Source organism: Colobus angolensis, unplaced genomic scaffold (genome assembly GCF_000951035.1).
Source record: "Colobus angolensis palliatus isolate OR3802 unplaced genomic scaffold, Cang.pa_1.0 Scaffold24, whole genome shotgun sequence".
In the NCBI taxonomy this organism is placed as follows: domain Eukaryota; kingdom Metazoa; phylum Chordata; class Mammalia; order Primates; family Cercopithecidae; genus Colobus; species Colobus angolensis.
In genome coordinates, this window is record NW_012115599.1 from 4,448,233 (window position 1) to 4,470,889 (window position 22,657).

A 22,657-nucleotide genomic window follows, 5' to 3' on the forward strand; every position below is an offset into this window, starting at 1 on the left:
AAAAATTAGCCCGGTGTGGTGGCAGGCGCCTGTAATCCCAGGTGCCTGCCACCTGGCAGAGAGGCTGAGGCAGAGAATTGCCTGAACCTGGGAGGCAGAGGTTGCAGTGAGCCGAGATTGCGCCATACTAGCCTGGGTGACAGAGCAAGACTCCGTCTCAAAAATTAAAAAAGAAAGAAAAGAAAAGAATGATAATGTAAAGCTGCATGTGGTGGTGTGTGCCTGTAGTCCCCAGCTTCTAGGGAGGCTGCAGTGGGAGGATCGCTTGAGCCCAGGAGTTTAAGTCCAGCCTGGTTAACATAGCAAGACCCCAGTCTCTTAGAGAAAAAAGAAAATAAAAACAATGATCATGTGGAAACCAAGAAACCTGGCTTCTGATCCTACCTCTGGCTAGTCTTTAACTTTTAGGCTTCATTTTCTTTTATGGGAAATAAGAAAATTGTGCCAGAAAATTCTGAGACCATGTCAAGCTCTGTTATCCCATAGGGTGTATAGATTTCTGTAAATCTATATTTTGCCAAATATAGAATGAATACCAATCGTATGTTAAATATAGGACAGAGATTAGGGCTTGTCTAACTGTGCAATAGGCAAGAAGTCTATTTCTGCCCCTTTCTGTGTGTCTGCCTATCACTGTATTAGACATCATGGTGATATAGTAGGACTTAGTCCTTTAAGGACCTCAGGAGGGTGATAGATACATAGGAAGTACCTATACACATGCTAGATTACAAAACAGACAGTGTTAATGTTTGTTTATGTGCTAAAATGTGTGATATGCACAATACCTCCTCTAGACATTCTGAAAGAGATACTATAGATTGCAGTATATCCAAGAAAGAAGTGCAATTTCAGACATATGAATACCCTGGTTTTATCGTTAATTGCATCTCATAATATGTTACAAGGACCAGGCTGAGCCGGGCACGGTAGCTCACGCCTGTAATCCTAGCACTTTGGGAGGCCGAGGCAGGCGGATCACCCGAGATCAGGAGTTGGAGACCAGCCTGACCAACATGGTGAAACCCTATCTCTACTAAAAATACAAAAATTAGCCATGCGTGGTGGTGGGCGACTCAGGAGGCTGAGGCAGGAGAATCGCTTGAACTGGGGAGGCGGAGGTTGCAGTGAGCCAAGATTGCACCATTGCACTCTAGCCTGGTGGACAAGAGCGAGACTTCATCTCAAAAAAAAAAAAAAAAAGTCGGGGAGGGGACCAGGTTGAATATCTCATAGATACTTTGCTGTTCACTGGGCTACAGCCACTCATCCCCTTTTATTCTAGGCTTAGACTTACTCTGTAGTTTGAGCTGTTGCATTAATAGAGGGTAAACTTACCTAGATTTACTTGGTGTTTTTGCTTTTCTCTTTTTTTCTCTCCTGACTCCTCCTTCCCCTCCAACCTAACTCCAGCTGAAAAAAGGAAGGGTGGGCAGACTGTGGACTCTGGCCTCCCGCTTCTAAGTGTGTCTGATCCTTTCATTCCTCTTCAAGTACCTGATGCACCAGGTAGGTAAACAGAAATGTTCTGAGGTTAAACAGCTTGATTTGCATGTCCCAGGCCCTGTGGAAAGTTCTGCCTTAAACACCCCATGAAAAGGATCTGAATTCCAAGCCCTAATAATAGGCTGCTGTTGCATAGTTTTACTCAATAAGAGGGGTAAACTTGTCTTGGAGGGTACTAGCCCTTAGCAAAGATAAAATCAGTTCAGGTTATACCAGATTGATTTCCATATTATATCAGTGTTCAGTTTTTCATCCTTGATGGTGTTAAAGGTGACGTGAGGGGCCTATGTATTGGAAAGAACAGTAGTCCATTATGATTATAACAATGGCGGGGAGCCTGTAAGCACATGATAAAGTGAGCAAAATATGAATAGTGGTGGTAGTGTGATAATGGGATTGTGGGTGACTTTTGTTCAGTTCTTACTTTTCTATAATGTCTTTTTATTTTATAATATAAAAACACATAATAAAAATTAGGAAATGTGATAATAATTAATAGGGAATGTGAGTCAGGAAACTTGGGTTCCCTTCCAGCCTCTGCCCCTACCTGAAAAACCTTCTGGGCTTGGATCTTCATCAGTGAAGTGCATTGGACTGCAGGAGTTTCAATATCTCTTGTAGTCCACCATATCTCAGTTTTAAGTAGCAGTCTAAAAAGTAGAAAGTGGTTGGTGTGTTCTGACAGAAAGAACTTTTGGAACAGTGACTGGATGCTTCCCATTTGGAGTTCAAGTTGCCAAAACTTTTCCTTCCAGCCTTCTTCCCCTACTCTTTTTGGTGGGAGGAGTGATGTGGGAAAGAGTAGCCATCCTTTCTCTTATCTGTCAGTCTCTTCACAAAAGCAAATTGTTCCAGCTCCTTAGAAGCAGTTGACAGTTGTTTTGCTTCTGATCATTTGTCCTTTTTTCTCGCTGTTGCCCCTGCCAACTCTTGACCTTGAACTGATAGGACTGGCTTGGTTCTTTTTCTCTCTCAAAATATTACAGGTATTTGATTGCTTGCTTCAAGATTGGAGTGATTGCGATGTTCATATCCTTTACCAAGTCTTCCCACCATCACTTACTAAGACAGACTGCAGCTAGGGTACCAAGGCAGTTTTTATTTTTTATTTTTAGACAAATTTGTTTACCCCTCTAAGGATAAGCAAACACATGCCTTGATCAGGTGGTACTCTATAACTGAATAGCTGACTGGACCTAGATGTAGCCTAAAAATGTCGAAAACCACTAAGGAATGATTCAATACAGGGTAGTTAAAAGTAAGAAAGGAATGAAATAGAGGCGCTTTCTTCCTTTGCACTTTTCAGGTATGCCTGGCAGTACTTGGACAAGTTCATTTTGAACAGAAGGTTAGAAAAGTGTGGGCTGTAAACTCCAGCTGGGGCTGACTGTCTTTTCCTCCCTGTTTTTGGTAATCATGGGATCAGACAAGGGAAAGAGGTGATGGAGGCATTCTCGTTTTGACACCCCTTCAGGTTCTTGCTTTGCTGTTGCTTAGGTAGCTCATGGGCTGCAGAAGCCAGGAGGAAGGCCTCTTTGCACAGGGCAGAGGATGAGGGCCCTCAGGCAAGTAACTGTCCTATGCAGCTGTCACAGGAGTCGTCTGGATCAGGGTTGAAGAACCAGGCACATGCCCCAGGTGGCTCAGGAAATTGGCTCTAGCTTGTGGAAATGCGTCTGGGGCCACCAGAGCCAGCTGGCTGCCATCCTGCCTGCCTTCTTGTCATCTTTCTTGTCTCCTGGTCCTCCATGCTTCTTTCATCCCTGTGGATTCCTGCTGAAATGTTACTGGTATACACTTTAATACCAATTAAGCCAAGACCTCTCTTGGGTTTCAGTGGAAAGATCAACTAAAGTGAGACATTTTAATAGAGAACTCCAGGAGTGTGCTATTTACTTTCTGCTCTGTCAGACCAGACTAATCTGTTGAAAACATGAGTTAGACAGTTAACTCTTCTGTGCGCTGGCGAATTCTCATATCACTGAGTGGGGCATAAAATCCAGGCTGCTTACTGCAACCTGCAAGGCCCTAAGTGGTGTGGCCCTCGCCTGCCCCTCTAATCTCAGCTGATAGCGCTCTTCCTTTCCATCTTGACTTTCCTCCAACAAGCTAAGCTCGTTCCCACCCCAGGGACTTTGCACTTGCTGGTGCTCAGCTTGGAAAGCCTTCCCTTCAGCTTTGTTCCCTTGTGTCATTCGACTTGTGGGTCTCAGTTTAAATGCCGTCTGCTCAGAAGGCCCAGTGTGGTCCAACGGGCACTCCCAATCACATGCCCTGGCACTTTTTCTTCATAGAAGAGGTCCTTATCAGGACATAGTCTGTCTTTCCTCATCTCATCACTGTCTGAGGGAGGGGCCTCATCTGTCTTATTTACCACCTGTATCAGCTGTGCCAAGGACACTGCCTGTATTCACTCAGTGAGTATTTACAGATCAGACAAATGAATGAAATAAAACCAGAGGCTGGAAGACTTTAGGTGGCCCCATTACGCTCTGTTTCTATCCCAGCTCCCAGGCGCCAGACGACTGGCTCCATAGCCTTCCATCTGCACCTCTGCCAACTCCTGGGCAGTCCCCCCACACCCACTCTTTGAGAGTGAATAAAGGAAGACACAGCCCGCAGTGTCAGGCAGCTGCCAGCCCCTGGGCTGATGAGAAGAGTAGCTAGGCTCAGCAGGTGCTTTAGCCCCGTCCTTTCACGGTGTCCTGCAGAATTGTGCTAAGTATATTATATTACCCACAGTGGCTTTGACTAGTCTGCTTATTTTAACATTCAGCCTGTAGCACATTCAGTTACACAGCTTCTATATCAAGGCCACTGCATCCTTTTTTTAACATTTTTAAATATTGAGTGAGGAAAGGGCTCAGGGTTCCATGTCTCTGGAACCTGGGGAAACTACAAATTTGGTTTTACCCGGCAAAAAGCAAGCAGTCTGTCACACCACCAGCCCACTATGGACACCAGTCAGGTTTTTTGCCTGGTTTTCTTTCTTTGTTTTGTATACATGTTCATCTTCTACTCTCAGCTATACTGATGATAAGAATCATGAAAGGCTGGGTGTGGTGGCTCACACCTGTAATCCCAGCACTTTGGGAGGTCAAGGCGGGTGGATCACCTGAGGTCAGGAGTTCAAAACCAGCCTGACCAATATGATGAAATCCTTGTCTCTACAAAAAATAAAAAAATTAGCCAGGCATGGTGGCATGCGCCTGTAGTCCCAGGTACTCGGAAGACTGAGACAGGAGAGTTGCTTGAACCCTGGAGGAGGAGTTTCCAGTGAGCTGAGATCACACTATGCCACTGTAGCCTGGGCGACAGAGCAAGACTCTGTCTCAAAAAAAAAAAAAAAACACACACATTTACAGAAATAAAGGGTCAGGTAGGACAACCTTGGGCCCTTCTTTAAAAAAAAAAAAAAGAATTGGCCAGGCATGGTAGCTCACACCTGTAATCCCAGCACTCTGGGAGGCCGAGGCGGGTGGATCAGAGCTCTGAGGTCAGGAGTTCAAGGCCAACCTGGCCAACATGGTGGGACCCCGTCTCTACTAAAAATACAAAAATTAGCTGGGCATGGTGGTGGGCACCTGTAGTGCCAGCCACTCAGGAGGCTGAAGCAGAAGAATTGCTTGAACCCGGGAGGCGGAGATTGGAATGAGCCAAGATCGCGCCACGTGCCTGGGTGACAGAGCAAGACTCCATCTCAAAAAAAAAAAAAAAAAGACTCGTGGACTCTCAGTCTCCTGAAGACCGTGCCTTTCAATGACTTTTAACATTTTTATTTTATACTTTAAAATGATCACATACAAGTACCTTTGATCTTACAGATACTGGGGAGTGGTAGGTGGTAATGTCAAGTAACGCCCTCATTGTGTGGGTGAGGAAGTGAGGCCTTAGTGTTGTTCTGACTGTGCTCGGCCACACATTCCTTCTCTTGCCCACAGTCCCCAAACAGTGGATGTTTCTTTTATCTTTGGGACAGTTCCTAGATCAATAAAGCCTTTGACCAGAGAGCTAAATTTAAGGCTTTGGGAAATATAAAAATAGATTTGAAACTGTTAGACCTGAGTTGTAGCCATTAGTGGCTAGGTGATTGTGGTCAAATCACTTAAATTGTGCATTCTTATCCTTAAAATTGGCAATACTAAAACCTACCTCATGGGGTGTTCTCAAGGTTTAGATGAAATCATATATTTGAAATTTCTATGTGAATTTTAAATTACTATAAAGATGGGAAATGCTATTTCAACTTTGGTTCTACATCCCTATTCCCAGTGGGGCAGTCCTAGTTATCATAAAGTGGTATTTTTCTCTTGTTGAAATTAAACTTGCTCTTATGACCTTTAACTTTTGCACAACTGAGAGCCATTAAAATAGATTTTCTGGATACAGTGATTGTCAAACTATGGGTAAAGGGTACTGGATAATTATAGGTTGGTTTGCTGGTTTGTTTTAAGGAACGCTTTTATCTTTCAAAGCATTATAAAACCAATTTTCTTAGAAGGTCTGGAATATGAAAATCATAGCCATGAACATTTGTATGCTTACAAAGCTGCCAAATGATGCATGGCTAGTGAGTCTCAGAGTATTTCATTGATGCTCAAATGCTGCTTGTCCATTTATTTGCCTTCTGTATGCATTAGGAAACAGATAAGCTACAAGTAGTACCAGCGTTTTAAAATATGGTAGAAAAGAGGCTGGGCCAGGCTCATGCCTATAATCTCAGCGCTTTGCAGGACCAAAGTGAAAGGATCACTTGAGCCCCGGAGTTTGAGACGAGCCTGGGCAACATGGTGAGACCCTGTCTCTAAAAAAAAAAGAAAAAAAATTTTTTTAATTAGCCAGGCATAGTGGTGCATGCTTGTAGTCCTAGCTACTTGGGAGGCTGAGGCAGGAGGATCCCTTGAGTCCAGAAGTTTGAGGCTGCAATCAGCTATGATCACACCACTGCACTCCAGCCTGGGTGTGACAGAGCGAGACCCTGTCTCTCAAAAAATGTGTGTGTGTGTATGTACACACACATAGATATTTATTAGAAAGATTGAGGAATTTTCTCTGAAAATTGGGGACAATATTTTTAAATCATTCTTTAAATTGTAGTAAAATGTACATAATGAGATTTACCATTTTAACCATTTCTAAGTGTACAGTTCAGTGGCATTAAGTACATTCTTGTTGTTTTGCAGCCATCACTACCATCCATCCACCCACCTTTTTTTATCTTGCAAAACTGAAACTCTGTACCCATTAAACAACAACTCTCTATTTCCCCTTCACCCCAGCCTCTGGCAACCATCACTCTATTTTCTGTATCTATGAATTTGACTACTCTAGGAACCAAATATAAGTGGAATCATACAGTATTTGTCCTTTTGTGACTGGCTTATTTCACTTAGCATCATACCCTTAAGGTTCATTCATGTTGTAGCATATGTCAGAATTTTCTTCCTTTCTCAGGCTAAGTAATAGTCCATTGTATGTATATACCACATTTTCTTTCTCCTTTCATCTGTTAATCGACACTTGGATTGCTTCCATCTTTTGTCTTTTGTGAGGGACGCCGCTGTGAACATTGAGTGTACAAATATCTCTTCCAGATCCTGCTTTCAATTCTCTTGGGTATATACCCGGAAATGGAATTGCTGGATCATATGCTAATTCTATTTTTAACTTTTTGAGGACCACTGTTTTCCATAGAGGCTGCATCATTTTACATCCCCACCAACAATGCACAAGGATTTGAGGAAACGATTTTTATAACAACTCTGCAGTACTGATCTCGGTTTTCCACAGACTAAGCAAGAAGGCAATCATTGCCCCATCAGTGCTGCTTCTTAGAATTAAAATCTTTTTTTCAAAAAGTGCCTCTTGGTTTATGGCACTTCATCATCTCTTGAGAAGTTAAGCAAGAGAAGCTGTGTTTTCTCAGTGGTTTGTCATCAAGACGGGGATTCTCATAACTTTTGGCCTGGCATCTTCCTCATTTCCAACTGCAGTCTCGTGATACTGAGAAGTCCAAGGTTGGTCATACTATGTGCTTTTACTCTGGAAAGCTTATCTTTCTGCAGATTTAAATCTCTAAAATGAACTTGGAATGCGGCATGATGTTTGACTTTTGCTTCCAACTTGCAGATGTCACAAATGCTTTCTCAATGCTAAGAACTCTTTAGAGTGACTAGACTTCATTTTATTTTATTTCTTTTTTAGGGTGACTAGAGTTTTAAAACATCATCTCTCATCATGAAACTTCAGGGCTTACACCCCAGTCAGACAGAACATAGATTTCCAAAGCCACAAGGCTGGAGCAGCTGTGTCCTCTTTTTTGGTGGGGCTTGTATTCGGCCCTTCCACGTCTGTCCGTTCAGCCTGTTCTACTCCTCCTGGTCATATTCTTAACTAGAGTCAGAATGGGCCTTGAACAAGCCCTTGGTTTTATTAGCCTGTGTAAGTAGATACCTGTCCTCTTTTTTTTTTTTTTTTTTTGAGACTGAGTCTCGCTGTGTCGCCCAGGCTGGAGTGCAGTGGCGATCTTAGCTCACTGCAACCTCCGCCTCCTGGCTTCAAGCGATTCTCCTGCCCCAGCCCCCCGAGTAGCTTGGATTACAGGCGTGTGCCACCACGCCTGGCTAATTTTTGTATTTTTCATAGAGATTGTGTTTCACCATGCTAGCCAGGCTGGTCTCAAACTCCTGACCTCAAGTAATCCACCTACCTCAGTGTCCCAAAGTGCTGGGATTACAGGAGTGAGCCCCACAGCCAACATCTCTTTTGATATTTTAAGAGAGGGACTGGACATGGTGGCTCACTCCTGTAATCCCAGCACTTTGGGAGGCCGAAGTAAGAGGATCACTTGAGCCCAGGAGTTTGAGACAAGACTGGGTAACATACAGGGACCCCATATTTTCAAAAAAAAGAAAAAGTTTTAAGTTAGCCAGGCATAGTGGCATTCATCTGTAGTTCCAGTTACTTGGAGGCTGAGGTAGGAGTGCTGGGATTACAAGCGTGAGCCACTCCGCCTGGCCATTTTATTTTCATTTTGTCAATAAGAGAACTTCAATCTAGAGAGAGTAAGAGATTTGCCCAAAGTACTACACAAACTTAGTGCAGAACAGGTCTCCTGTTTCTTAGTACCTTGTCTACCTCTCTGTTAGACCATCCTGCCTCATCCCCACCTTTCACTTTATTCTAACAGTCTGCTTATTCTGTTCTCACCTAAGGCACTTGAGTAAAATATGGAGCTTGACCCATATTCACTACCGTAATCACAGGCACCTGTGGCCTAGTGACCCCCCAGCCCATCTAGTCCTCTTACTTAAAAGAGATGTTAATCCCCTTTTATGTACCAAACGCTTTATTTATACAGACGCATTCATTCTGATAAATACACCCTTTTAATCCCAACAACACTTTAAAGTAGTTCTTAATCTGTTTATAGCTGAGAAAATTGCTTAGAAAAATCAGGCAACTTAAATTCAGGCTCTTTTACTCTTTATTTTTTGGGATTTTGCAGGCCCCAACTAAAATTCCAAAAATGTGTAGTATCACAATAAAAGGTAAAAATAAATCAATAAAATGATACTCTCTATCATTTTTTTTATAACTTCCACTTATATTCTAGATTTAGGGGATACGTGTGCATGTTTGTTACCTGAGTACATAGCATGATGCTGAGGTTTGGGGTGCAACTGATCCCATCACCCAGGTACTGAACATAGTACCCGATAGTTATTCAACCCTTGTTCACCTCCCTCAGACACCCACATGCGCGTGCACGTGCACACCCACACGTTTAGAGTCTGGAGTCAGTTCTAAAAATATCAGAGTAAGCCTAAAAACTAATGCAAGGGCCGGGCGCGGTGGCTCAAGCCTGTAATCCCAGCGCTTTGGGAGGCCGAGACGGGCGGATCACGAGGTCAGGAGATCGAGACCATCCTGGCTAACACGGAGAAACCCCGTCTCTACTAAAAAATACAAAAAACTAGCTGGGCGAGGTGGCGGGCACCTGTAGTCCCAGCTACTCGGGAGGCTGAGGCAGGAGAATGGCGTAAACCCGGGAGGCGGAGCTTGCAGTGAGCTGAGATCCGGCCACTGTACTCCAGCCTGGGTGACAGAGCGAGACTCCATCTCAAAAAAAAAAAAAAAAAAAAAAAAACTAATGCAAAACTTGGCCAAGCGTGGTGGCTCACACCTGTAATTCCAGAACTTTGGATCACCTGCGGTCAGGAGTTTGAGACCAGCCTGGCCAACATGGCGAAACCCATCTCTAATAAAAATTAAAAACATTAGCTGGGCGTGGTGGCAGGCGCCTGTAATCCCAGCTACTTGGGAGGCTGAGACAGGAGAATTGCTTGAACCCAGGAAGCGGGGGTTGCAGTGAGCCGAGATCGCGCCATTGCACTCCAGCCTGGGCAACAAGAGCGAAACTCCGTCTCAAAAACAAAACAAACCAAACCAAACAAACAAAACTATTGCAAAACTGGACCATTTTCTTCTCTTCAGAATTGTCCACTGCTTTTCACAAACATTTCTTAGGAAGATTAAATCATTTCTAAAATACAATTTATAAATAATTTGGGGGTTTCATTGGTCTGTCCCCTTAAATAATTGAGAATAACAGTGTCAGTCTTTGTACATTTCAGGTATGAACTGTCCCAGAAGAACAGCTTTTGCCTTTGCATCCAAAGAAGCTACTTCTCATAACTCATGGGGAAAAAAGATCTTTGTTCATTAGACAGCACTAAGTCACGATATGCTGATGTGAAGTTTGATGGTTTTGGATCTTAAGAAGCACTTCTACGGTTTCCTGCATTCACCACTCTCTTCTCTGTGCTGTACTTCTCCATGCCCCATCATGATACTTGGCTTCAGTGTGTTTCTATTAAACTGTAAGAGAAAGGACAGAATTTATAAAACAAAGGATATCAGGGCCAGCCCTTGATGCAGATGAAAGGCCTCCAGGCTCCATGAGTATAGACTGTCAGCATCCTATAGCCTTTCTTGCGCCTCCCATTATATCCTTTTCTCAAGTTCTTCATTTACAATGGCCGAAAATGACCAGTAATAGCTTTAGATGTGACCTCTTCTAAGAGTCCTTTCGTTTTTAAGCAATCAAAACTTTAGTTAAACCAGAAGAATTAATCTCTAGTGTGGTCAAATATCTGAGTCTTAGAATCAGCTAGCTAGCTCTCTTGCTTACTTGCTGTGAGATCTTTGGCAAGTTACCTTAACTTTCTGGAGCTGGTTTCTTCATTCATAAATGAGAAGGCTGAATTACCTAAGATATGAGGTTCTTTCCAGTGCTAACCTGTCTGATAACATTACCATTGTCCCTGGGACCATGTCTGTGTGAAGACTCATATTCCTTTATTGATGGAGATAGGCAGACCCCTAGACAGATACAGAGAGAACTTCAAAGATGAGTCCAGGCTCTACCATGTCTATTCTGTGACTTTGGGCAAATCACACATTCTCATGGTCTCTGATCTTCATTCTGTTAAACTGTATTAGTATTCCCAAACCCAGGGGTTTTTGAATAAGAATGAAAATATTTGATATTAAGCTCTACAAATGTAAGTGATGTCCGTCATTGTGATGGCACCTGAAGGCCTACTGAGTCACTGGGAACCTTCCCTCCCTGTGAGAATCCTGGGAGTCCAAGCAGCTTTTTGCACAGCTGTCCACCTTACATAGATGTGGCCTGTGCTCTCACTCCCAGCTTTGTACCTGGTATTATTCTGTCTGCAGCTCCTCCCTCCAACATTTCTTGTATTTGAGTATTCCCAAGCAGCCGTGACCATACAAGTTATCTATGTGAATAGCCTGTTACTTTGAGGTTTGGTCAGAAAACAAGCCTCCCTAAATTAGGCAGTTTACACCATTCTGTCTCGCCACACAACACGTGTACACTCATGTACTTCTTTATCCTCCCACATGCTTTTTGCTCATGACTTATAAAAATATTAGATTCTTGAGCCAGGTTCAGTGGCTTATACCTGTAATGTCAGCAACTCAGGAGGCTGAGACAGGAGGATTAACTGAGGCCAGGAGCTCAAGACTGTCCTGGGCAGCATAGCAAGACCCCATCTCGAATAAAATGAAAAATAAAAAAAATTAGGCAAGCATGGTGGTACATGCCTGTAGCCCTAGCTTCTCAGAAGGCTGTGGCAGGAGAATCTTTTGAGCCCAGGAGTTCGAGGCTGCAGTGAGCTGTGATCGTTCCATAGCACTTCAGCCCGGGTGACAGAGCACTATCCTCCTTTCTCTTTAAAAAAAAGAGAAAGGAAAAAAAAAAAAAAAGAAAGAAAGGCTGGGCTCAATGACTTCAGTGACTCACACCTGTAATCCCAGCACTTTCGGAGGCCAGGGTGGGTGGATCACCTGAGGTCAGGAGTTTGAGACCAGCCTGACCATCATAGTGAAACCCTATCTCTGCTAAAAATACAAAAATTAGCTGAGTGTGGTGGTGCACACTCGTAATCCCAGTTACTGGAGACTGAGGCAGGAGTATCGCTTGAACATGGGAGGGGGAGGTTGCAGTGAGCCGAAATTGTGCCATTGCACTCCAGCCTGGGTGACAAGAGTGAAACTCCATCTCAGAAAAAAAGAAAAGAGGGAGATTCTTCTTCAATTCCTGTTCTTTCCACCTCCCCAGTCAAGCCAAAAGGCATAGATGTGGCAGGGCATCTGAGGGGAAACCAAGAACTGGGATACAAAGGTTCGTAAGACCCTTCCCTGCCTTCAGTCATGTTTAAGGGCTGCAAGAGAATTGAGTGCAGGATGCTCCAGAAGATTCCTGATGCAGCAGGAAGGTGGGGAAAAGCTTAGAGGAGATGGTATTGAGTGACAAGTAGAAAAAAGTAGGGGGAGGCATCTTCATTTTACAGATGAGGAGATAATGTCAGAAGGTTAAGGAACTGTGCCAGAGTCACAACATGTCACCAGAGAAGCTAGAATTCAGAATCTGAAAGAATGCTAGCCTGAAGTTTTGTACCAAGATAAACTGCTGTATGAAAGACAAGCAAGTAATTTTGGGTCTTTACTTTTTATCCATTGCTTTCCAAGATTGCAAATATGTAAGTGCTAAGTTAAAGGAAGCAAATAATTTCATTTTTTTAAGTGACAGTTTTTTGAGGAGAGAGGAATGAAGCAAAAACTAGTGTTTGGAACAATGCAAAGTTAGACTTTTTAGGAAAACCATCTTATTTTTACCAGTATGCTGAAAATTATTAGAGATATTTTTCACATCTTACAATGTCATATACAGTGTAAGGTTAATGCTAATATAATTATACTTGTGTACTTGGTTAGTGCCCTATGAGGGTTTTTTCCTGCAACTGAAAAGCTTCCTTTTTTCTTCCTTCCTTTTTTTGTTTTTATTTATTTATTATTTTATTTTATTTTTTTGAGACAGAGTCTCACTCTATCACCCAGGCTGGAGTGCAATGGCACAATCTTGGCTCACTGCAGCCTCCGCCTCCAATTCTTCTGCCTCAGCCTCCTGAGTAGCTGGGACTTCAGGCTTGTGCCACCATGCCTGGCTAATTTTTGTATTTTTAGTAGAGGTGGGGTTTTGCCATGTTGGTCAGGCTGGGACTATAGGCATGCACTACCACACCCGGCTAATTTTTGTATTTTAAGTAGGACGTGGATTTCCCCATGTTGGCCAGGCTGGTCTCGAACTCCTGTCCTCAGGTGATCCATCCACCTCAGCCTCCCAAAGTGCTGGGATTACAGGCGTGAGCCACTGCGCCCAGCTGTCCTTCCTTTTTTAAAAAATATAAACGAGGTATAAGTGAGAAATGTAGCTTATTGTCATTTAATTCAAAGTTACCTACATTCCATAGACTCCAGAGATGGTGAATTGGCTTTGCATATAAGTCTTTTTCTGCAGTGTGTTAATTATACTAAAGCAAATTATCTTGCCAAGATTCTGAAATCCATTCTTTTGTTTGACCTGTGTAGTTACAGATCACCTAAATCGAATATCACCTAAAATTTGGTTCCTGTTTTTCCATGAATATCAATTTATTTCTTGCTTATCTCAATTCCCAAATGGCCTAGAAGAATACAGATTTATTACAATGTTATATACACGTTCTTGGACTTTAAGTCACTTCTTTTTCTCAAACAAAGATTTTAATTTTGGTTATCTTAATGACATTTCCATGGTTTAAAAGAACATTGTTGACATGCCTTTAACTGGGCAAGTTACAGAATTTATGTGATCTAAGTCTCCTCTTAACAGGAAATATGAGCTCTAAATTCCCTTCGTCCTGTAAGATTCTATGATTCATTATTTTCTTTCGAGTTAATGCTTTACCTTTAATAGCTTAAAGGTAAATAGAGGGTTCTTGATGGATCAGGGCTAAAAGAATCATTTTAAGTTACCAGGTGTGACAAGTCTGGTGGCTCTGGCGTCCTTTTATTTCTTGGCCAGAAGACATCAAGAGTAATCCATTTTCGGGCTTAAGTGAATTTTGTGAGATTTGACCATGGAATAATACGACTGCCAGCATGTCACAGGTGCGCAGTTGGCAGACAATAAATGATCGTTGAAGTCAACTTAGGTGTGGTTGAATTGATTATCTTGGTGAGTTATAAACTGTTCCTAAATAAAGTCCCCCCCAACCCCCCAAAAGAGAGAGAGATTCAAAACTAAGCCCAGGAAGGAAAATGAACAAACAAATATTTATATGCAGATGTTTATGGCAGCTTTATTTTTACTAGCTTAAAAACTGGAAACAACCAAATGTTTAGCAGTTGGTGAATAGATCAACAAGGTGTGGTACAGCCATACAATGGAACAGGACTCAGCAGAAAAACAGAGCAAACTATTGATATTTGCTACCACACAGATGAATTTCCTCTCAAAGGCATTATGCCACAGGAAGGAAACCACACTCAAAAGACTACATACTCTATGGTTTCACTTACTGGAAATTCTTTAAAAGGCAAAGCTGTAGGGACAGAAAGCAGATCTGTAAAATGTTACCAGGGTCTGTGGCGAGAGGAAGGCACTGACTGTAAAGGAGTATGAAGGAATTTTCTCAGGTTTTGGAAATGTTCTGTATCATTTCAGTGGTAATGATATGAATGTATACATCTGTCCAAACTAACCATATTGTACACTTAAAATGGCTGACTTTTATTATATGCAAATTACACCTCAAATAAAAACAAGCAGACACACCCAGGGCAGCATCTTGAATGCCTTACAAAGTGACTACTTCACTTGAGGAAGTAATCATTTTTAAACTTCCAATTTTGAAAGCCTGTTGTTAACAAGATACTAATAGCATTAATTTTTATGGTGAATCTATACCAAATATTGACCCCCCTAAACTGTGTTTGCATAGAGAATAGTGAATGATCCACTGGCTTTAATATCTCATTACATTTTTGCTTTCTTTTTGTCTCTCTGCCCAACGTAGAAAAACTAATTGAGGGACTCAAATCTCCTGACACTTCTCTTCTGCTCCCTGACCTCTTGCCTATGACAGATCCTTTTGGTAGCACTTCCGATGCTGTAATTGGTAAAGTCATCATCTCTGTTTCTTCAGTCATGCATGATATGTGTGCCTGTTTCAAGAATGACAAGTACCTAGTTAACCAGTCCCCGGGGAGTAGCCCTGCCACCCCAGAAACCAAAGCTATTTAATCTCACTTGTATCACTCCAAATGAAGTGTTTTCCCTGCTTTTCAGGGGTACAGCTCTGTTTTTTGCCTTTCTTGATATCTTGAGATTTCTAAAGTAGATCTCTTATGAATGAGGAGGAATGTGAAAAGTTTCACATTTAGTTAGAAAAACTTTAAAAAGTTGGTTTCTAACTAGACTTTACCTTTGCTGAACTTAATGAAATTTAGCAGATTCTTCTTCTTTTATTTATTTATTTGTTTTTTTTTTTTTTTTTTGAGACAGAGTTTCGCTCTTGTTGCCCAGGCTGGAGTGCAGTGGCGTCATCTCGGCTCACCGCAACCTCTGCCTCCCAGGTTCAAGCGATTCTCCTGCCTCAGCCTCCCGAGTAGCTGGGATTACAGGCTTGCACCACCACACCCGGCTACTTTTTATATTTTTAATAGAGACAGGGTTTCTCCTTGTTGGTCAGGCTGGTCTCAAACTCCCGACCTCAGGTGATCCACCCACCTCAGCCTCCCAAAGTGCTGGGATTACAGGGGTGAGCCACCATGCCCAGCCCAGATTCTTCTTTAGAAGGCCCATGTACATCCAGCGGTAGTGGGACCAGCCTGGGAAACATAGGAAGACCCTATCTCTACAAAAATAAAATTGTTAATTAGCCAGGTTTGGGGGCGCACACCTGTGCTACCAGCTCTTTGGGAGGCTGAGACAGAAGATCTCTTTGAACCAGGGGGTTTGAGGCTGCAGTGAGCCCTGATCATGCCACTGCCTGCCAGCTTGGGTGACAGAGACCCATCTTAACAAAATTTTAAAAATTTTATAAGGTCCATGTATATACCAAGTATCAGTAACTGAGAAAACATTTTGCCCACTGGTTAAGCCCTATAAATAGAATCCAGGGCAGGGGCTTGGTCTGCTTCCTGTCTCACATTTCCCTGTGTTCCAACAGCAAGGCAGGCAAAATTTGCAAAATGTTCAAGGCCCCTGTACTTCAGGAGGGTCCAATCATGAGACACCTAATAATGCCTTTGGGCAGAAAGTCCTAGAACTCAGAAGTGCCATGACCTTGCATAGAGGTAGGCCTGCGGCTGAGGGGTGTCACATGGTGCAAAAGGCCTCCCAGCTACATCCTGGGATGGGGTTTGAGATGGATTAATGGCCTTCACATGGCACGGAGGATATTTGCCCCCAGGTTTATCCCTTAATAGAAGCGAAATTACCAGAAAAAATTAAGGTGCCTTTCAACCCATCTCTTCTGACATGGAAGAGGTTTGCTGAGCGGCTTATGTTCCGAATTTGTTTATGAGAACCGATCATCAGTGAGACTGGCCGCAGTGTTTGACCTTGCACACGCATGCTCAGTGAAGCCGAGACATTCAGAGCAGCAGAAATAAAGGAACTTACTGTTCTTTCCACCTTGCCTGAGACTGGCATTTTAGAGACCTGTTAAAAGAAAGCCTTCACACGGCTGGGTGCTGTGGCTCACGCTTGTAACCCCAGGGCTTTGGGAGGCCAAGGTGGGAGAGATCGCTTGAGCTCAGGAGCGAGACACCATCTCAAAAAATGAGAATTTAAAAAAAGAAGAAAGCTTCACAGAATTTCCTAAAGAACCTTCTGACTCCCTTTCCCTTACCCTTTCCTCTTCTTAATGCTCTGTTATGAAAGAAAAAGCTGATGTTGCTGTTGAGAGTCTCATCCCAGGACTGGAGCCCCCAGTTCCCCAGCGCCTCCCATCTCAGACGGAATCTGTGACCTCGAATCGCACAGGTCAGTCAGGGGTCTCTGCAGCTGCAGGGACTGGTCGGTGCGGTGAACCTCTGAGCCAGTCTTTTCACGTGACTTGGTCGATCCCGGGCTTCTTTTGCAGCCCAGGTAGTTCCTCCTGAAATGGACACTCTGAATTGTTACAGCCCCAGCTGCTGGATGTTGAGGGATATATTTCCTTACTAAAGAACTGAGTACTTTTTGGAGCCATGTTCTCTGTGGAGTAATCTCTGGGCTTTCTCTGGTTACAGTATTTCTTTATTCAAGATTCTTTTCACTGGTGGCGGGATCCCTCTATGTCCTTAATTAAAGAACTCCACCGAGCTGTAAGGACACCCTTAACCCTCCAGATTGCTGTGCATCTTTCCAGTCTACCAATGTCAGTGATGGCCATGGAGCTCATCTTCTATATATTGATGTTCTGTTCCCAGCATAGTGCTTTAATCTTGTATGGGTAATTTGCTGTTAAATTGTAGGCAAAGTTGAAGTCTTCCCTCGGTCTAATATTGCTTGTACCCTAATTTCAAAATTCAGTCTTACAGTCTTAATAGAATTTCTTAACTGCCCACAAATACAGATTTGGTAACCCTTTTTTTTTTTTTCGGTCCATAATTCCCTTGATAAAAGTATCTGGTTTTCAAACTTGGATAGAAACAATTAGAAGCCTAGGAAACATGTGGATAAATTCATGCAGGTGAAAAAAAACAATACCTCCAAAGGCAATATGATTTATTTTCCTTGTCCTCATTTGAATGTTTTCTCCTAGAAAACTTTCTCAGAAAACAATCCCTGTGTTAAAATGCTTAAACTCAGGCCGGATGTGGTGGCTCACACCTGTAATCCCAGCGCCTTGGGGGACTGAGGTGGGCAGATCACCTGAGGTCGGGAGTTTGAGACCAGCCTGACCAACATGGAGAAACCCCATCTCCACTAAAAATACAAAATTAGCCGGGTGTGGTGGCGCATGCCTGTAATCCCAGCTACTCAAGAGGCTGAGGCAGGAGAATCACTTGAACCCAGAGGCAGAGGTTGCAGTGAGCCAAGATCGCCCCGCTGCACTCCAGCCTGGGCGACAGAGCCAGACTGCATCACACACAAAAAAAACTTTGAGTTTTTGTCTTGGTTTTCTGAAATCAAAATCATGTTCAAAAGGCCAATTTCAATGTAAAGAATACTAGTAAGAGGTATTGTGGGTGGGAACCTGGTTGAGTTCTAGAAGGTACTGTTTAATCTTGTTGCATTCTGCTAATGATAAGCCAGAGGCAACCCTCTCCTAATCAGTTTGGATACTTCGTCCTATGGTAACTTCTTTCAGTGAGTGTTTAGGGAAACTTGAAGTGAAAGTCTAATTGTAAAGTTTTTTCTCCCAAATGGCATTCACTAAGAACTGAGGCGCTAAAGTTAACTCAGCATCCAAATCACAGACCTGTTTAACCAGCAACCTCTGAGCAAAAAATTATCTTCTATTTCTATATTAATGTTAAGAGGAATCTAGAAAGACATGTTTCTATAGATGAAAATCCAGAAGGCTTCACAGATTTCTTTTAGTTTTCTTTCTCCCACTTTGGCTTGTATGTGTAATGTGTAAATGCAATAACTTAAAGGCTAAAATCTAATCTCATGATATTGTTGTGTGTGCCACTTAATGCCATCACTGACCTGGGATGCTGTTAATCTGGACTCAGATTCTCTCACCGGGGAAGATTCCCTGCTTGATTGTTCTCTGCTCTCTAACCCTACTACTGACCTTCTGGAAGAGTTTGCCCCCACAGCAATCTCTGCTCCAGTCCATAAAGGTAAATGCTTTCTTCTTCTCAGGCCCACATGTGTCCTTAGAGGGGAAAGAACTAAACAACTTTTGAGAGTTTTTCTTTTCAAAAGTCTTTACTAGTAAAGTTTTAAAACTACCTCCTTATATGGAAAACTTGAGTTTGTACTCCTACATACTGTGTTATAATACCTCTCAGTGAGAATATTTACTAAGACTTAGACAATAGGCCAGGTGTGGTAGCTCAGGGCCTGCAATCCCAGCACTTCGGGAGGCTGAGGTGGGAGGATCACTTGAGCCCAGGAATTTGAGACCAGCCTGGACAACAGACAGAGTCTCAGTCTCTACAAAAAAATTTTTTAATTAACCAGCCATGGCAGCATGCACCGATGGTACCAGCTTCTCGGGAGGCTGAGGTGGGATGATTGCTTGAGGCCAGGAGGGCAAAGCTGCAGTGAGCCATGATTATACCACTGCACTCCAGCCTGGGCAGCAGAGCAAGACTCTGTCTTAAAAAAAAAAAAAAATAGACAGGTACTAAAAATAAACAAAATTAAATCTAAAAAAAGACCTAGACAACCGATTGGTGAAAGTATTGCTTTCTGGCGAGAACATAGGATGCAGATATTCCATGTTACCTTTAAGAGCTAGGTACCTTTGCAATCAATTCAAGTAGATGGTTGAAGTGACTGTCTACTGTCTGCCTATAATGATCAATATGATGCTTGTTAGCCTTAGAATGTAAAATAGTTTTATCATATCTGATTCAGAGTTATTACATAGTGATGACTGCAATAAAGAAATAAGCATCTTTCCTCAAAAGTCAGTCCTGTAAGTTTGAACTTGTAGAAGTTCACCTTCAAGTCATGATTGGTTACTGGATTTCTCTTTCTAATCTACCATTTTCATTTTTTAGTCTTGGGTTAATAGTGGTCTGAAATCCTGCTGGACAGAGGTAGCTTGAATCAGATTCTATTCAATGAGTAGTTTGTGACAGTGTCAGGCTCAATGCCTGCCTTACTTGGTTACTGAACTTTCTGTGATTGGGTAGGGAAAATAGTCTTCTGGAAAGAGAAAATGCATAGAAAAGGAAGAGCTTAAGTCCCTTCAGGAGAAAATTCAAGAAGGAAGACTCCCCAGGATGACTAAAAATAATCACCCCTGTGGTTTGCAATGGTAATAGCTGAGTTTTTGCTTTTACCCCGATAACATTAAAATGATTATGTTTTTATAGATTTTGTAGAGGGAAGTTACCTATTTAGACAGTGATGTCTGGCAGGAGTGTGTCAGCAGCAATGTAGAATTACAGAGAAGCATCATTTGCAAAATAGGTACTCAGCTAGCACTTGCTTGCGGTTAGGATAGCTTTAATTAGAATGGAGAAGACTATTCTAACAAACCTTCTACTTGAGGCCTCGGTAGGTGTAATCTTGTGCCTCAGCATTCCCTAAGGCGTCTGAGTTGTTTCAATGTCTTTTTTTCCCAGTCACAGTGCAGTGAGTCCTTCCAGCAGTATTTTGTTTGCCTTGTATACAGTGGTTACTTCATAGAGAGCCACCAATTCTCTTCCTCCTCCTCACCCGGCCCCCGCCGCCATCCCGGTTTTGAGTTTTTCAAATATTGTTAGGCCTCTGTTCCCCCAGTGAAGACAAGTGACTTATTCCTATGCCTTTGTGGATTAGTGACATTGAAGAGATACCTCACAATAATTATAATTAATGCCTTATAAATATTAGAATTCTTCCAAGAACCCTTCTCCCTAATCATTTATAAAAGTCTTAACATGACCAACTCTAAAGCATTTTTTTCTATATCTCTATATTTTCCAGTTTTGCTACTTTTATTTCAACTCAGAAAGATGAGTACTTTCACCTTTGGAAATAACAGGGCTGTACAGTTGAGATCTTTGTGCCTCTTTCGCATTCTCTCATTTGCTAATCTCAACCTCTGTTGTTTCTGCTTGTGTACTTGCATTCTGTATTAAGCTGCAGAAGATAGTAATCTCATCTCAGGTTTTGATGTCCCTGAGGGCTCGGACAAGGTGGCTGAAGATGAGTTTGACCCTATTCCTGTATTGATAACCAAAAACCCACAAGGTAAGAAAAAGGATGGGGAAAAGAGAAGAGCTTGGCCTCAGTTCTCTTCAAAATAGTCATGCACCTAATCTGCAAGGGGGAAGAAAAGCATCAACATTTAATGAAGGACATTGGGAGTAATGAGAATCATTGTAGGCTGGACCAGTATAGATAGATAGAGATAGGTATCTTTAAAGTTTGACCATGGTGTTTATTTAGAGAGAAGTATTTAACAGTTGGCCAAAAGTTAGTTTTTATCATGAAGCCAAAAGCAAAATGATCTTCAGTCAGTGGAAAACTGAAGGTATATATCAAAAGCACATCACATTTTTATCATGATTAGAATAATCCGTAATACATATTTTTCCCAAAGAGATTAACAGCTGTGTTTTGGTATCATTCACATCTTTCTGACATTCATGGAGCATCCTTTTTCAACTTTGATGGATGAAAATCATTTGAACATGCCATAAAACACTAAATTGCCATAGGACCATCTATTTATTTTTTAAAGCATGTTCTTATTGCAGTATCTTAATAACTAGTTTCTCCCCAAAGCAAAAATTATTGATTTTTACTTTATCAAAGGGAGATGGCTTGATATTATCAGGAAGTTGGTATATAGCCAGCAATTCTCAACCAAAAAAAAAGTATTGATTTGAAAATACTTTTGCAAGGACTCTTTGCAAGATGTCCTGCCTAAACTGTGGTGTGCACGGAGTGCCTGAGCTTTTGGTGGGAGGTGGTGGACAGCTAACGTATGTGTTTCAAAATCAACATGTAAGGGTTTGCGAATGTAAAATACTGCTTCTCTAGGGTTTGATTTTTTTGTTTTTTGTTTTGTTTTGGTTTTGGTTTTGGTTTGGTTTTTCTTCTTTGCTTGCTCTGCACATCTCAACCTTAACCCTCTATGTTTTGTACTGAATTCCTGTCTCTCCGCTTCCAGGTGGGCACTCTAGGAACAGCAGCGGGAGCTCTGAGTCCAGTCTGCCCCACCTAGCCAGGTCTTTACTGCTGGTGGATCAGCTCATAGACCTGTAGCCGCGACCCAGTAGCAGATGCAGTTCTGTAACCTTCATACCGTAAAATACATTTTCATTACGGAGTTATGAAAAAAATGATTTTTTTTTTTTTAAATGTGCAAATAAGGGGCCCTCCAGCCCTTTTCTCCTACCCCTTGCCTTCTCCTGTAGAAATGATAAGGAAAGAAAATCACTTTGGCCCTCCAGATATTCCTTGGCCAGTTCCTCCTTGTTAGTTTGCTGTGTTTTCTCATTACCCTTCTTCAATAGCATTATCTTAAATCAAGCGCTAGATGCCATGAGCTTCACCTCTGCTGGAATCGACTCCACCAAAAGCTTAACTGTAACTGAAACTAGTGAATTGACACTTTTGTCTCGTTCTTGCTAGGAATGGCCTCCCAGATCAATTCTCCCAACCCCTGTCTCCTTTGGCCAGATGCTGATGAATGTATTTCCCTGTTTTTGCTTTTTATCCTGATGCATTATCATGAGGACATGGCTGCTTCAGTTGGTCTTAACTCTAGGCACGAGCCTGGAGATGGGTGTGTGGTTTAAGAAAGGGTAAAACTTACTGACTGGTAGTATACATTTGAGAAGAGAAATTGAGCCCAGCTCTAGCCAACCAACTTTGACCTTGTTTGATCATAGACTTAGCCAAGGGATTTTACACCCCATGCAACCTGCCCAGCATTCGTCCAGCTTTCTGGCTTCCATTGAACCGTGATTTCTCAGATCTGGAGACGTGACTGCAAGTACTTGAGATCCTTGGATAAAATGTGTACGTTATATAAATCCCAAGTATTGCCATTCCTTTTCATGTTAACTGTTCCAAGTGGGATCTCAGAATTAGACCAAAACAAGACAGTGGTGGTAATACGATACCTTTTAT

At 42.3% G+C, this 22,657-nt stretch overlaps 1 protein-coding gene across 1 annotated transcript in view; it reads left to right on the plus strand.

Annotated features, from left to right (window-relative positions):
• The window catches only part of AAK1 (AP2 associated kinase 1), a 168,748-nt gene extending 146,808 nt beyond the window's left edge, over positions 1-21,940 (plus strand). Inside the window, exons 17-22 of the mRNA XM_011945255.1 lie at positions 1,414-1,509; positions 14,934-15,035; positions 16,805-16,906; positions 18,589-18,699; positions 20,657-20,767; positions 21,693-21,940. Of these exons, the coding sequence (XP_011800645.1) occupies positions 1,414-1,509; positions 14,934-15,035; positions 16,805-16,906; positions 18,589-18,699; positions 20,657-20,767; positions 21,693-21,787 (617 nt within the window). The 3' untranslated portion in view covers positions 21,788-21,940. The remainder of the gene's footprint in view (positions 1-1,413; positions 1,510-14,933; positions 15,036-16,804; positions 16,907-18,588; positions 18,700-20,656; positions 20,768-21,692) is intronic.
• Positions 21,941-22,657: the final 717 nt, after the last annotated feature.